At 37.6% G+C, this 14,505-nt stretch overlaps 1 protein-coding gene across 1 annotated transcript in view; it reads right to left on the bottom strand.

Moving 5' to 3' along the window:
• LOC121357899 (transportin-1-like) overlaps nt 1-14,505 on the bottom strand; it is a 106,702-nt gene that overhangs the window by 13,241 nt on the left and 78,956 nt on the right. The window contains 10 exon segments of the mRNA XM_041475598.1: nt 563-650; nt 746-812; nt 814-860; nt 1,070-1,177; nt 1,952-2,038; nt 3,248-3,419; nt 4,354-4,579; nt 5,733-5,885; nt 9,288-9,459; nt 10,130-10,190. Coding sequence (XP_041331532.1) covers nt 563-650; nt 746-812; nt 814-860; nt 1,070-1,177; nt 1,952-2,038; nt 3,248-3,419; nt 4,354-4,579; nt 5,733-5,885; nt 9,288-9,459; nt 10,130-10,190 — 1,181 coding nt within the window.

Genomic DNA, 14,505 nt, shown 5'->3' with positions numbered 1-14,505 from the left:
TGTGCTAAAAAAAAATTACCAAACACCTCTCTCCAAAACAAACACCCCCTTCAGCAACAAAAACAGAAAACCATCAAACACAACACCAAGCCCCCCTAAAAACCGCAACAGCCAACAACAATGAAGCCTAGAAAGCAAATCCCAGCTTAGATTATAACATCTGTCATTTTAATCAATCTTTGTGACTAATATTTCACTAAAATTAAAATTTCAAGCCTATCCAAGTATTCATAGATTCTAGTAGAGTAAAAAACCTACAAAGCAACTGTTCTAATGGAAGTCTAAGTACATCTGTTTTTCTGTAATCCAGCAAAACAGGAAGCATGTTACATTATAAAAATCAAGCAACAAAGTTAATTTTTGCACTGTCTACAAAAAGAACAACACATCTTAAAACACACAGTTTAAAGGAGAAAAGACTACAGACCCTTGCTGATAAAGGAAAACTAAAATCTACACCATGACAAGGTAACCCACAGAAAAGGGAACTTAACAATGGCTAAACCATCCTCCTATCAGTTTGTAAAACAAATTAATTATTTAATATGCAAAAGAAACATACCGATGCAAGGCTTAACATGCTGAAAACACGCCTTTGTGAGATCACCTAACAATGCAAAAGAACTCTGCCGCACCTCAGGCATTTTATCCTAAAAGGAGGAAGAAAAAAACCTGACAATTCTAGAAGTGTTTCTGATTCTCTTTAGAAAGAAAATTCTTGGATTAAACAGATTACTCATCTCACCTGCATACATTGGTACATTAGTGTCAGGATATTGCTGCAAGCCACTAGCTGTTCAATGTTGCCTCCTGAAATCTTTATCTGGAGCCTCATATTGGTCTGGCTGAGCATTGTGCAACTGTAACAAATAATTATGCATTTTCAAAATGAGTATTAGATTTTCTCAGGGGCATGCATAAAAGTAAAAACAAGTTTCAGAACTGCAGCTTCATTTAAATATTCAATAATTAATACTACAAATCTCTCTGCAAACCCCTAACTTTACATAGTTAATACATTGGTTTAAGGAAATATTCTGAAAACATTGGAATAGCAATAGAAAAATACCATGGCTTGTGCAAGAGTCTTCTGCACCAGATTGACACAACGCTGGTACACAGGCTCACAGTATGGAAGAAATCCAGATTGCAAGGCAGTAGCAACTGACTGTAGCAACTGACGACAGGCACTGGAATAAAATAAAGAAGAAGGAAAAAAAGTGAGAGACACTAACTTTCTTCACCTCCCCCAAGTACCCTTTACTTGTGTGTAGTAAATTAAAATAATTTTAAGTATACCCACAAGTAACTGTTTAAGTAAAAACAACCTGGAAAGGTTGTACTGATTAGCTGAGCCAAGGCAACTCTCAGCTAATTGTTATTCTCTCCTATGTATGTCAGTTGAGAAAATTTCTCAGGAGCAGCATCTTCTTCAAGGTGCCAAGACAGTTCATATGAAGACAATTACTATAATTCAGCTAGCATTTACACTAAACTTCACTATGCTGACAATGTACAAGCCCTAACATTACCCAAGAGTTATGAAACTAATTTCTCTAGAAGTGTTTTCCTGCTTCACACTTGGAATGCACAGAGAACAGACTACATTGTCTGGTTCATACCTTCAGCCTGTTGGTAATTTTTTTAATGAAGGGAAGAAGGGAAAGCAGGGAGAGAAGACAAGAACAACAGGGATGGAACAATTTTTTAAAAACAAAGAATCCCAAAGAAAACACCTAAGAATGGCAGGGAAAAAAATAATTCTAAAAGATTTCTGCTAAACTTAATAACATTTCCTCAGTTAAAAAAATTTCTCACTATTGTCATAATATTTTCTCCATAATGGGAAATACCTAACACTGACAGCATTTATAGTCACACTTCCTAGTAGGAACATCCTTAGTAAAAGAGGCAATTCCCAAAAGACACATATTCAAATTTTAACATTTACCTCCAATAAAGGGAAGAGATCTTTATCTTCATCCTTCAACATGTTCCACTTCTGGATTAATGGAGGCATTAGCATCTGAATATATTCCTGTTTAAGATGAAAATGCATCAGCTACTGAAGCACTCAATTGCATACTAGTTTATTTCAAAGCTAGAAAATGAATATATTCTACTTTTTCAGGAGAAAAAAAAAATATATATATACACTGTAATTTAACCATTGTTGAAATATATAGAAGTAGTTGAATATTAGAACTTAAATTTTATGTCATAAGATTTTTTGCTGAGGCACATAAGTACCTTTGCAAAACAAATCTTTTCCTCCAGGTTTGGCTTCAGTCTAGCAACTTTTAGTAGCTGCCTGGGTTGTTACATATCTATAGGATTGACTCAGGGGCTACAGAAAATGTTTTCACCAGCAATACAATCTGGTTGTACATCTGCCACCTGCTTTTCTCAATCATCTTCCATTGCCCTGATGCTACAACTCTATCCCCAGAAGTTCCTGAAACCTGTTCCTCATTCAATTATTCATCCATGAAGAAAGTAATTTTCTATCCCTCCAGAAATGCGCACTTACCAATTCTGTATAAAATGTTGCATCTTCTCGGCCACTGCTGTCACAGTCACAAGGACATTAAGCAAGGCATCCCTGTAGTACTGTTGCTCCCAGAAAGTATCCAAAGAGACAACAGATGCTGCCAGCTAATGCTATGTCCAAAGATACAATATTTTAAGCGACTGAAGAAAGTCCCACCATTACCAGGAGCTCCCATTTAGCTTCCTCCTGGTGCTGTCAAAAGTCAAGCTGGCCAGGGCCAGAGAGAGATTGGAAAATATGTCCTTTGATAGTGTGGAGTCTTGAATGGCAAATAAAATGCCATGGCAACAACCCGAATTGTTTTATTCTAGTTTGTCTATGTCATGTGAAGCACTATAGAGAAATAAACCAAATTTCAACAGCATGCATGTGACATATATGTATATCCTATTAATGAACATGTATACTACAAAAACCCCACTACACTTGCCTGTGCTCTCTGTGATTTACTCAAAGGATTCTGTGTTTTTAGATATAAAATGCACATCTATCCCACTCTTGGATAAAGCAATCCCTAATGATGATGTGCTTTGATGCATTGGAAAGACAGAGCAGCTTAGCTATACCGAAAGTGGTTACAAACAACAAAAAAGTCATTAGAAATTAGCACACACATTCTACCAATTTCTTTAAAATCCCATTTCACAGTTTTTCAATATATGATGAGCTTTTCTAATGAACATAAGGTATACTCACAGGTTTATTTAGATGATGTCCTACAGAATCTGCTAGAGTTCCTATAGCATCATAAAGAATGAGCAGGTTTTTATGCTGGTATTTACTAAATGCGAAGACCAAAGTGTCAAGTATATATGCAAGATAAGGAACAAGCTCTGTACAAGCCTCCTCTTCTAGAGTAGCAAAGGCACTGATGGACAAAAAAAACCCACCCCAAATATGTCAGTCAGTATCTTGTAAAAAACAAAACAAGACCACCCCAAAATGCCCTAAACTACCCATTCCTGTTTAAACATAGAACTGTATTTAGTCTTTAAATTCATCCAAGGTATGTTTTCACAATTGTATTATTGAGACAAACTCAATCTATTTTGATTGAACACAAAGATTCAGCTCTTAAACTCTGATGAGCAAAATTTTAAAATATTCTGTTAAAAACCTTTTATGTATACATGTTACAGATCTAATCCTGCTTTATGAAGGAACTTTCTTGGCAGACTGCTGTGTACTCCTGCCCTACACAAACTGACATGTAAAAGCTTTATTTGCTGAGCTTCCTGCACAAGTGGTATACCCATTCCATTAATGGTGTGTCTATTCTTTTTTTTTTTAAATATCAGCAGACAAGGGACAGAAGGGAATCTTACCTCCAAGGATCTCCTTTCAAGAGAAAGGGAATATCCCTTGAAATAGTTGTAAGTCAAATTTTTTGGTAATCCTGAGCTAAATATAAACATTGCTAATGCAATGATAGGATAGTTTTCCCATATTGACCTTGTTCATAGGCCTATAAAAGCCAGATTCTTGGTCAATAAAATTTCAAATATTGAAATAAACAGGTGTGACATACAGATAATTTCTTTTACAGCAATGGATTGTTTAGTTTGCTTTTCATATATTCTAAAAACAAACTAGACAAGAGAAAGACAAATTATCTGGTTTTGTTTTACCACAACTCAGTTGTGATGATTTCAGAAGAAGCTGAACCCACCCCAATTTAAAAGGAAAAAAACCCCATTAGGAGCTAGAAATGGAGTTATAGAATAATCAATTAAGGCATTAAAATATTTTCCCATGAAAAAGCAGTGTCATGGATAGTACTTTTTGTTTAAGCTTTGACTCACCTGCAGGCAGCTTCTTGTACTCTCTTGTTGCTATCCAGAATGCGCTTTAGCAACTCGGTCATTAATGGCTTCAAGTATGTGTCTGGGGGTTGACTAACTACCCAGTGTGCATAGCGACTAAGAGTCCAGCAAGTGATGGAGCGCACAAGAGCCTTTTTATTAGAGAGGCACTGAATAAGGTGAGGGATCAGCTCAGGAAGATATGGAATCATACCCTGCATGCAGCCTAGAAGGAAAAATATAGCTATTACAGTATGAGAATTACAAAACACAATAGAGCTTTTTGTTATTTCCTAGAAGGGATATATTTTCTTCCTCTATCATGTAGTAATACATTTTACCAATATACAAAGCAAGTCTACCTAATTTATGTTAAGTCCTAAAATGAAACCACACCATAAACAGTAATTAAAATCCTCAATCAAATTTACATTCATTCCAACTACATTTCTACTTCAGTGCTTCCCCAATCTCCATAAATTTTGCTTTATTAAAGGGAGTATAGCAAGAACATCCAAATAAAATTGGTTTACAAAGCTTGGAAGTCTTATGCCGGTCTATTCAGAGTGACCAAGACAACAAGCAGAGAAAGATTACGCCTTGATAACTAATCACCATATCACTAAAAAAGATTTCTTAAAAAATTAAATTTTCTTCTTGCTTTCTCCTAATATAACACAAATACTGACCAACAACAAAAGCTGCACACTTCGAGTCAGCAAGGGCAGTAATACACTGAGATTTGCAAGAAGTACTAACTTTTACCTTGCTTAACTTGAAATCAAAACCAACAAAAATGCTTGCTAGCAACAAAGAAAATATATGCTCACTAGGCACTGTCAAAAAAGATAGATAATCCAGGCATGGACCCAAACATATTTCTTCAATTTCCAAAATGGACAGAGATTATGGAAATATAGGCAAAAAGCCAAGACTGTAAGTAAATACAAAGAAATGGAAGTTAACACATTTAAATCAGTGAGCCATCCACAAAAAGCAGCTCGGGGCACTGAAGTCATAGGACTTGTCTTCTCCATTTCTGAAAACACTGAATGAAATGTAAATATTCCTGTTGTATCAAATCAAGGTAATATTTCATGAGAGGCCAAGAAATATATGCTACAGAGTTAAAAAGGGGAGGAATAAAAGAAATTATCAAAGTTATTGAAGCCTCAAAAAAATGCACAGATTTGAAAATGAAAAATTAAACAAGTAACTGCAGTCATCAACCAGTAGATGTAGAGATTAATCACTTAAAAACAAAACCAAACATCTAAGGATGTATACTTGCTTGCACAAGTAAATTAATCTAGAAGGAAACCCAGAACTGCTTTAGAACCAATACAAATTCAGTAACTTGATATGCACTGTTGCCTTACCTTCAGCAATTGCTCCAAGAACAAGGATACCAGATTCTTTAACTACCCATTCAGGATGAAAAAGCAATTCCTTCAAAAGGGGCAAGATGTGTGGCAGAAGTTCATCACGAAATACATTAGCCAGGACATCTAGAGCAGCAGCAGAACATTTCCCTGAGGGGAATTAACAATGTTAATCTTCTTATTATACAAGCAGTTGTAGTTAAACAGTATGATCCTCATTTTAACTTTGAGCTGCCAGTGATGCCTTAAGTTTTATCTTTCATATTTTTCAGATTCTGTACTGCCTTAGCGTGTAACTCTGAACTTCATATTAAGTGTTAGCAAGTTCTCTTCACAGTTTAGTTAGACAAAACAATCCTTTCCCAGCCTGAGAACCAAGGACACCGTTGCAGCTTCGGGCACAAAAAGCATAAATGATGGTGAATTGAAGAGAGCAAAGCAGGAGGATGGGACTTTATAACCTGAAGCTGTAATTGGACAATTAACCCCAATATAAATGAACTAAAACTTATAAAAAAGTGAAAACTTGTGACTGGTCATCCCTCTTGTGACCATCTTGGGTCCAGCCCTGGCCAGGCTATTGGTACTGCCCAAGGTGTATCCATTAAGGCCTTTTAATAAATACCTACTTTATTCTTTAACTCTGCCTAGCCTCTGTTCTAGGTCAGCCTCTTTAGGCATCACCAGGGTATCAGGAGGAAAGATACTTTAAATTCATTACAATACATAGGGATTCATTGTGCTCTGGTACAAAGCCATACCTTTTAGAGAGCCATTTTTGCAGCATTTTTATAGCCACTAAAAGGACTTATACACTAGGGATATTAAAACACTCACTGACAGGTGACGTACTTTGGACCTGATTAGCATAAGAGATTTTGATAATCAGGATGCCTTGGCAAAGAACAAACAGAGCAAGAAGATTGAATCAAGTTCTACAAACAAGAGATATTGAAAAATGTATAAGTTTGTTTATGTGATGATTAACCCAATCATTGTAGTAAAACATTACTAGCCTTCCTAGAATAGTATATAAGCATATGTAGTCCACAATAAATTCGGATTCTGACCACCACTCAGTCTCCCTGCCTCTCTCTCCGTCGCCAATAGACAGGAACCACACCATTATATTTCAACATTATATACACTACATCATTTCAGGATGGTGTAATACTACAAAAGAGGGAAGGAAGGTCTGTGACATGAATGCAACATGCCGAAGAAATTAAGGAGAAATAGCAAAAAAATAGTAGCAAGTGATTAAAAAGAAAATGTTCAAACATGACCTCTATCTCAAAACAAAAAAAAAAGTCAAAATCATCAATCTCTAGAGACTGAAATAAATTTACTGACTTTTGCTCTGAGCTAACTCCTAATTCCATGATGCACCTATACAAAGAACACTACTTTGAAATTTGTTTGAAAGTTTTTAAACTCATATTTTAGCACACAAAAGCTCATAAAAGAACAGCTTCAAAACATGATTCAAAAATCCTTACTCTGGTTTTCTGCTGTGGGGCTGACATGTCTAGAAAAATAACGCTAAGATGGATTTATAAAGAATGCTCGTATTACAGAATTTATACTGTATTTTTTTCTAGCATATTATGATCTCAGTTCCTTGATTCAACTGAAACAATAGTATATACAAAACATGTAATCAGGCAAAATATACATAACAAATGTAACATGCAAAATTCCTAAACTGGATCTCAACTGCTAGTGCGCCCAAGGAAGACACAGACAGTTTTTCAGTTGGGAGGTAGCAAGTACTAGAATAGATAATAAATAGAAAATTTTTTCTACTCTGCTTCTAGATTATGTCCAACAGGTTTGAATAAAACCAAACATGAGCCCTCAACTCAGAGCAGATCTCCACTAAAAAACAATAATAAACACCACAGACTCCCCAAGACCAGCACCTGCTGCTTCAGCTTAGGCTGTTTCAGCTTTCTACTAGAAGAAAAAAAGGTGGACTCCCATATTTAGTTACCAGGTCTCATTAGTAACCAATGCTGCTGTGTCAGGCTGTGCTGACATTTCCTCTCTGTTCAAATTGGAAGTCAAATACAGAACACTGGATAAGAAATAGGGCATACAATTCTGAAATTCAGATAATCCAAATTCTGTCAAGTACAGATAACATACATCAAAACATATTTCTTAACTGTTCTGTTCTCTCTCTTTCCTAGAGAGCTTTAGCTTCCTCATCTTCTTAACCAAAACTGTGGACCACAGAGCACCCTCTGTCATTTCAGTTATGTTTTCCAGGAAATATTGATTTAATTCTGCAATCTCTACACACAATGACTACAAGAATAGCAGTATGAATTTAAAACTATAAAAAATATACTTTACAAAGGAAAATATATTTGTGCTTTTTGTCTTCTAAATTATAATAATAATAATGGTATTATCAGTATTATTTTAAAATTTATATATGTCTCAAAATTGTTTGATCTGTAAGCTGCAAGGCACATTCATCTGTACATCTGAACTACTGGTAATAGTGGTCAGTAGTAGCATGTAGGAGGAAGAAAAAAATCAAACACAAACCAGATATAGAGGGAAGACTGAACTAAAAGAAAGCATTATTAAGCTAAGACCAATGTGTAAGATTGTATTGGATCTGGCTGAGCTGGAGTTCATTTCCCCATAGCAGCCCTCACAGCGCTGTGCTTTGCATTTGGAGCTGGTAAAGTGTTGTTTACACACCAGTGTTTTGGTTACTGCTGAGCAATGCTGGCATAGCAACAGCACTGTCTCAACATTCCACTCCCCATCAGTAGGGTAGGGACAGGCAAGATCCTGGGAGGGGACACAGCCAGGCCAGCTGACCCAAACTGACCAAAGGGATATCCCATATCATATGATGTCAGCTCAGATATAAAAGCTAAGGGAGGGAGGAGGAAAGGGGATGGCATTCATTATTTAAAATGTTTGCCTTCTGGAGCAACCCCTACAAGTGCTGAAGCCCTGCTTCTGGGATGGTGCTGAACATCGGTCACTGATGGGAAGGAGAAAATAAACCTATTTTGTTTTCCTCTTTCTTTGTGTGCACATTAACTTTCACTTTTGCTTTAGTAAACTGCCTTATCTCAACCTACTAGTTGTTTTCCATTTTCTCTCCCCTGTCCAGCTGGCAAAGGGAGTGACAGAGTGGCTTGGCGGGCACCTGGCATCCAGCCAAGGTCAACCCACCACAAAAACTTTTACTAAAGTAAACAGTAATACAAGTTTTTTATTACCTTGTAGAATTAAAATTCAAAATCCAAAGCTTCTGTTGAATTGCATCTAGTAGATGTTTGCAGCTCTGTTGGCCATATTCAAAATAAGTTTAGAGGTGGCTAGATTTTTCAATAGTTATATAGCCAAAACATCACCTGAAAGACTCCCCTCTGCCCAAAACACCAATTATATCAGCAGATAGTTCATTTTCTATTTAAAAGCAAAGCCTCAGTATTCCTATACAAAAACTCCTCTGTTTACTGTGGTTCTTGTATTATGCAAGTAGCTATATTTTAAAACATTTTACACATTACTTTGACATACTTAAATTCCAGTCAGAAATAGTATCATCATCATCATCAAGATCATTGTCATCATCATCATCATCTTCAATACGATCTTCTTCATGTGGCTGAGCTACTGTCCGCGAACGGTGAAAACGAGGTCTTATGTCCTGTTCACTATCTGGAATAGCTTCATCTTCTTCAACATCCCCCTGCCAAAAAATGTTTTATCAGATAAACCAGTGCAACTATATTGCTCAAGGAAGTTAAGAATGTAGTGCAAATGTTAGTTCAATATTTTATAAACGTGTGAAAAATTCACATCCCACTTGTGCTGCCTAGCTAACTAAAAATGCCATTGTTCCTGCATTGTGATACAGTATTTACCAGAAATATTTCAGGAAAACGGAAGCAACAGAGGTAATCTCACAGAAAAGCACAAAGTACTCTTCTTGTTAAGAAATTACTCTTGATGGGAAGGAATTAGAAAGAAGAAGAGAGAGAAATTCTAGTACACAGACACATTCTAAAATGTTGTGATGGAAAAAGCTGTGTAGTTCAAGCGAGAAGGGCATTAAAATTAATTCTGATAATTTCTTTATAGGCTGCTTTGCTGCAGTAATTCATGGGTAAAAGTATCCCAGCTCTGCCAAAATTGGGTGGAAGGGGAGAGGAGCAAAGCAGGAAAACCCACAGATTATTTTCCAACAAACATGGCAGCAGTTGCATTCAGTTTTTGGAACAGCACACCTTGCCCCAGAAAGCTAAATCTCCATTGAACAGATGGTAGACCAGATCTGGTCTACCAGCTTAACCATTCTGATTTACAAGTCAGAAGCTAACCAGATATTCTTACTGAGTATAAAAGAAAGGAATGCTTACCTTTAACAGAATAATATCAATCTCTGAATATTTCATACCATTTACCAGCACAGGTATCAGTCTACAAAGAAATATTGATACATGTCAAGAAGGAAGACCCTGGTAACTACAGGCCTGTCAATCTCACTTCAGCACCTGGTAAAATTATGGGGAAATTTATTCTGGGACTTATTGAAAAACACTTGAGAGACAACGCAGTCATTGGTAACAGCCAGCACAGGTTCGTGAGAGGGAAGTCCTGCTTAACCAACTTAGTTTCCTTTTACAAGGTCACCCATCTAGCTGACAAAGGGACACCAGTAGATGTGAGGATTTTTGGATTTTTAGCAAAGCTTTCAATACTGTTTCTCACAGTATCCTTCTGCACAAAATGTCCAGCACACAGCTAGAAAGGTTTATAATAGATTGAGCGAACAACTGGCTGACAGGTCAGGCTCAAAGGGTTATAGTAAATGGGGTCACATCAGACTGGCAACTGGTTATCTGTAGATTCCCCAGGGTTCAATTTTAGGGCCAGTGCTCTTTAATGTTTTTATAAATGATCTGGAAGCAGGAATCAAATGTACATTAACTAAGTTTGCTGATGATACTAAAGTAGGAGGAGCTGTGGACTCCCTGGAGGCAGAAGCACCCTGCAGAGAGACAGACAAATGAGAGGGCTGGGCAATCACCAACCATATGGAGTTTCACAAAGAAAAGTGCTGGATTCTGCACCTGGGATGGGGCAACCCTGGATGTACAGACAAACAGGAGAACAAGAGGCTGGAGAGCAGCACTACAGAAAGGGACCTGGGGGTTCTGGTCAATGGCAAGTTGAATGTGAGTCAGCAGTGCCCTGGCAGCCAGGAGGGCCAACCATATCCTGAGGTGCATCAGGCACAGCATTAACAGCTGGGCAAGGGAGGTGATTGTTCCACTCTGCTCTGCACTGGTGCGGCCTCACCTCGAGTGCTGTGTGCAGTTTTGGGCACCACAATATAAGAAAGATATAAAGCTATTAAAGAGCATCCAAAGAAGACGGTGAAGGGTCTCAAGGGCAAGACTTATGAGGAGTGGCTGAGGTCACTTGGTCTGTTCAGCCTGGAGAAGAGAAGGCTGAGGGGTGACCCCATTGCAATCTACAACTTCCTCAAGGGGGCCAGTGGAGGGGGAGGTGCTGATCTCACCTGTCTAGTGACCAGTGACAGGACCCGAGGGTATGAAATGAAGCCACATCAGGGCAAGTTCAGACGGGACATTAGGAAAAGGTTCTTCACTGAGAGGGTGGTCAAGTCACTGGAACAGGCTCCCTAGAGAAGTGGTCATGTCACCAAGCCTGACAAGAGTTCAAGGAGCATCTGGACAACACTTTTAGTCATATGATTTAGTGCTAGATAGTCCTGCAAGCATCAGGGAGTTGGACTTGATGATCTTTATGGGTCCCTTCCAACTTAAGAGATTCTATGTCAAAATAACACATAAGTAAAGCAAGCTGGTTTTCAGTTAGCTGGTCCATAACTTTGGCTGCAACCAAAACCCCCCCCCCCCCCCCCCCCCCCCCCGCCAGCAACAACAAAATAAAACCAAACAAAAAACCCCAGACAAAAATTTAGCCTAATAACAAGTCAGCACCTTAACCATACTCCATTTCATGAGGTTCATTACTACTTTGTAATCTGAAAAGTGTTAACTTCTAACTAGATGCAGCCAGATGGCACAACTGAGTTTTACACTTTAAAAATAGGATATTCTTCCACATGATAAAATCTATTTTGAAGTACCTTTCAGAAATTAAGTCAAAAGCTTTTCAGTAAGAATTCACACTTCCAAAATATGCTTGATAAACAAGTTATTATGTTGGCTCTCCTGTATACCATTTGTCACTTTACTTACCTGTGGCTGAAAACTCTACCTCGCTACTCTTAAGGATGGAAGTCTAACTACATTGAGCCCTCCTATCCTTTTGTGATTACTTCAAGTATCACTCCTTAAGACAAGTCTCTGACATTGCAGAGATCTTGACATTAGTCATCATTAGTCTTTATTAGAACTTTACTTAGTTATTAAACTGGTTATGGCCATGTGTCTCCAATGGTAATGATGTATGGCAAAAAAAAAAAAAAAAAAGGACTAGGGAAAAAAAAAGCCAAGTCTTTCACATATAAACACATTCACTACAGAAATTAATCCGTAAAAATAAATATATGTATTACATGCCAAATCAAGTAAATACTGAAATCACCATGGACTGACCAAGCAACAGCAAGACTCAGTCTCTCTATATTCTGCAGCCGAGGAGTATTGTTTCTGAAGGTATTCAGGCCAGCAATAAGTCATGCATCTCAATGGCAATATGAACTAAACAAAAATTTCCCTCAAATTACAACTGGAACATGGCATTAACTTGTGTATAGGCACAGTGGCAAGAGGCAACCACACCACTGCTCTGTGGAGCAAGAGAGATTTATTTTAGTCATGGGGGCATTGTGGTGGTGCATCCCCCCCATCCTTGGGCCTGCCCTATGACCTCAGAAACTCTGGACAAATCTTGACTGAACCAGCTGAGCGGTGAAGCATCCCTTGACCATACCACTTGGGCACTGAAGCGTCTCTGACTGTGCCAGGAGCTCTTGCATGATATAGGTGGGAACACTGATCATGACAGGAATATCATCTGCCTGACCAAAGTGAAGAACAAGGATATGCAGTTATCCTTGTTAGCCTTGGTAAATAATTTACCTGATTCATAGCCCAAGTGAAGTGGTACCATTGTTACAAAACTTTTTTAAAATTAATCACAGCCCAAGTGGAATGGTACCATTGTTACTGGACTTTCTAGGAAAAAAGCCCAGTAGTTATCAGCTTGGGTCAGTGAGGCCCTTTGAGCTCTCCTGGACTGCAGTGGGCTGAGTCAGCACCTCCCTCTGAGTGGGGCCTCTCAGAGCTCACAAACCCTCAAGTTTGGTCCTCAAAGGACCATTACTGATGATGAGGCCTAGGCTGATATTTCCCCCCTGTCTCCATGCTCCTCCAGGTGCAACCCTTGCCTGTTGGGAAATGCAAAGGAAATTGACGTATTCCACTGAACCTGAGGGGAGGTTTTGATAGGTACATTTACACACCTAGAAATAGGTGTAGACATGAGTTTACCTGTGCGTGTGTAAATTGATTATGGTATGAATGTTTTCTATAGTGAATCTATAATTTAGTCACTGTTATAACTGTAATAAATCCTACTGAATAACTTTTTAAATGTTAAATTAGTCAATGATTAAGTGCTGCTAAAGTCTTCTGCACCCTTATCTTTTGTATCCATATCCTTTGCACCCTTACCCCTTTTGCATTCCTGGTCTCCATGCAAATCATTCTAAATTGATTCTAATCCAATTTTCCTATGTATGCTTCTTCTATGTAGTAATAGAGTGAGCCTTGCCATCAAACTCTGTAAAGTCACACTTTCATAAATACATATTAAAACTTGCTTTTTGCCAGTACCTTTGATGGTGGGTCTGAGAAGCTGAAACCACTTGTTCACAACAATTACCTTCTAAACTTTCAATGAAAGAACACTAAGTATTCAGATTAAAACCCATTACTTGGCATTTCTGCATCATACTTCATTAAGTATGCAGGAGGTATATATTTTATAAAAAACCTACAGGAGCAAAATGGAACAAGATATTAAACAGGTTTCTAGAAGATCTTGTCCCACTTAATCTAATATAAAAAAAACCCCTAAGGTTATAATCGAGTATTGTCAAATTTATATAGCTCCCTAATCAAAAATACTTGCCAACAAACAAGTTGCTTTCAACAACAATGACATTGAAAGATAAGAGATATGTAATGTTACTCTTATCTGTTTTACTAGAACTTTAAAAGCTTCTTAAAAAAACCCCAAAAACCAAGGATGAAGCTGTTGTAATGTCAATGTTCATGTATGACAAAAGAGGTTTACAATTTATACTGAGAAGGTGACTAGTATTAATATGTGTGTTGGGAAGGAGGTAGGTAGAATCAAGAACTGTGCTATCATTCTTTTGTATTTTTAGCTATAAGAGTAGGATTTAAGTAAAAACATTTTAAAACTCAAAAGTAATTTCTCATAACATTGGTTCTTCTATTTTCAATTCCTATTCCGGTACTGCTACAGCAGCTGCATTAATCTCCATTCTGTTTTCTAAATGCTTATAAAAACTGAAATTTGTAAAGTCCCTCCCTTTTTTTAAAAATTGCTTTACATCTAAAATTGTCATTTTTGCTGAAAATAATGCATCTCTTCTCTCCACACTTTCACTGGAAGAGCAGAATCACAGACAGAACTGCGTTAGCATTTTCAAAAACCTTCCATGCATATATCAAAAACTGGGTCTTCATTTACTGGGAACACTGAAGAA

Source organism: Pyrgilauda ruficollis, unplaced genomic scaffold (assembly GCF_017590135.1).
Source record: "Pyrgilauda ruficollis isolate IOZ18807 unplaced genomic scaffold, ASM1759013v1 scaffold359, whole genome shotgun sequence".
Taxonomy (NCBI): domain Eukaryota; kingdom Metazoa; phylum Chordata; class Aves; order Passeriformes; family Passeridae; genus Pyrgilauda; species Pyrgilauda ruficollis.
The sequence above is the reverse complement of the archived record's forward strand: the minus strand, read 5'-3'. Positions and strand labels throughout refer to the sequence as shown.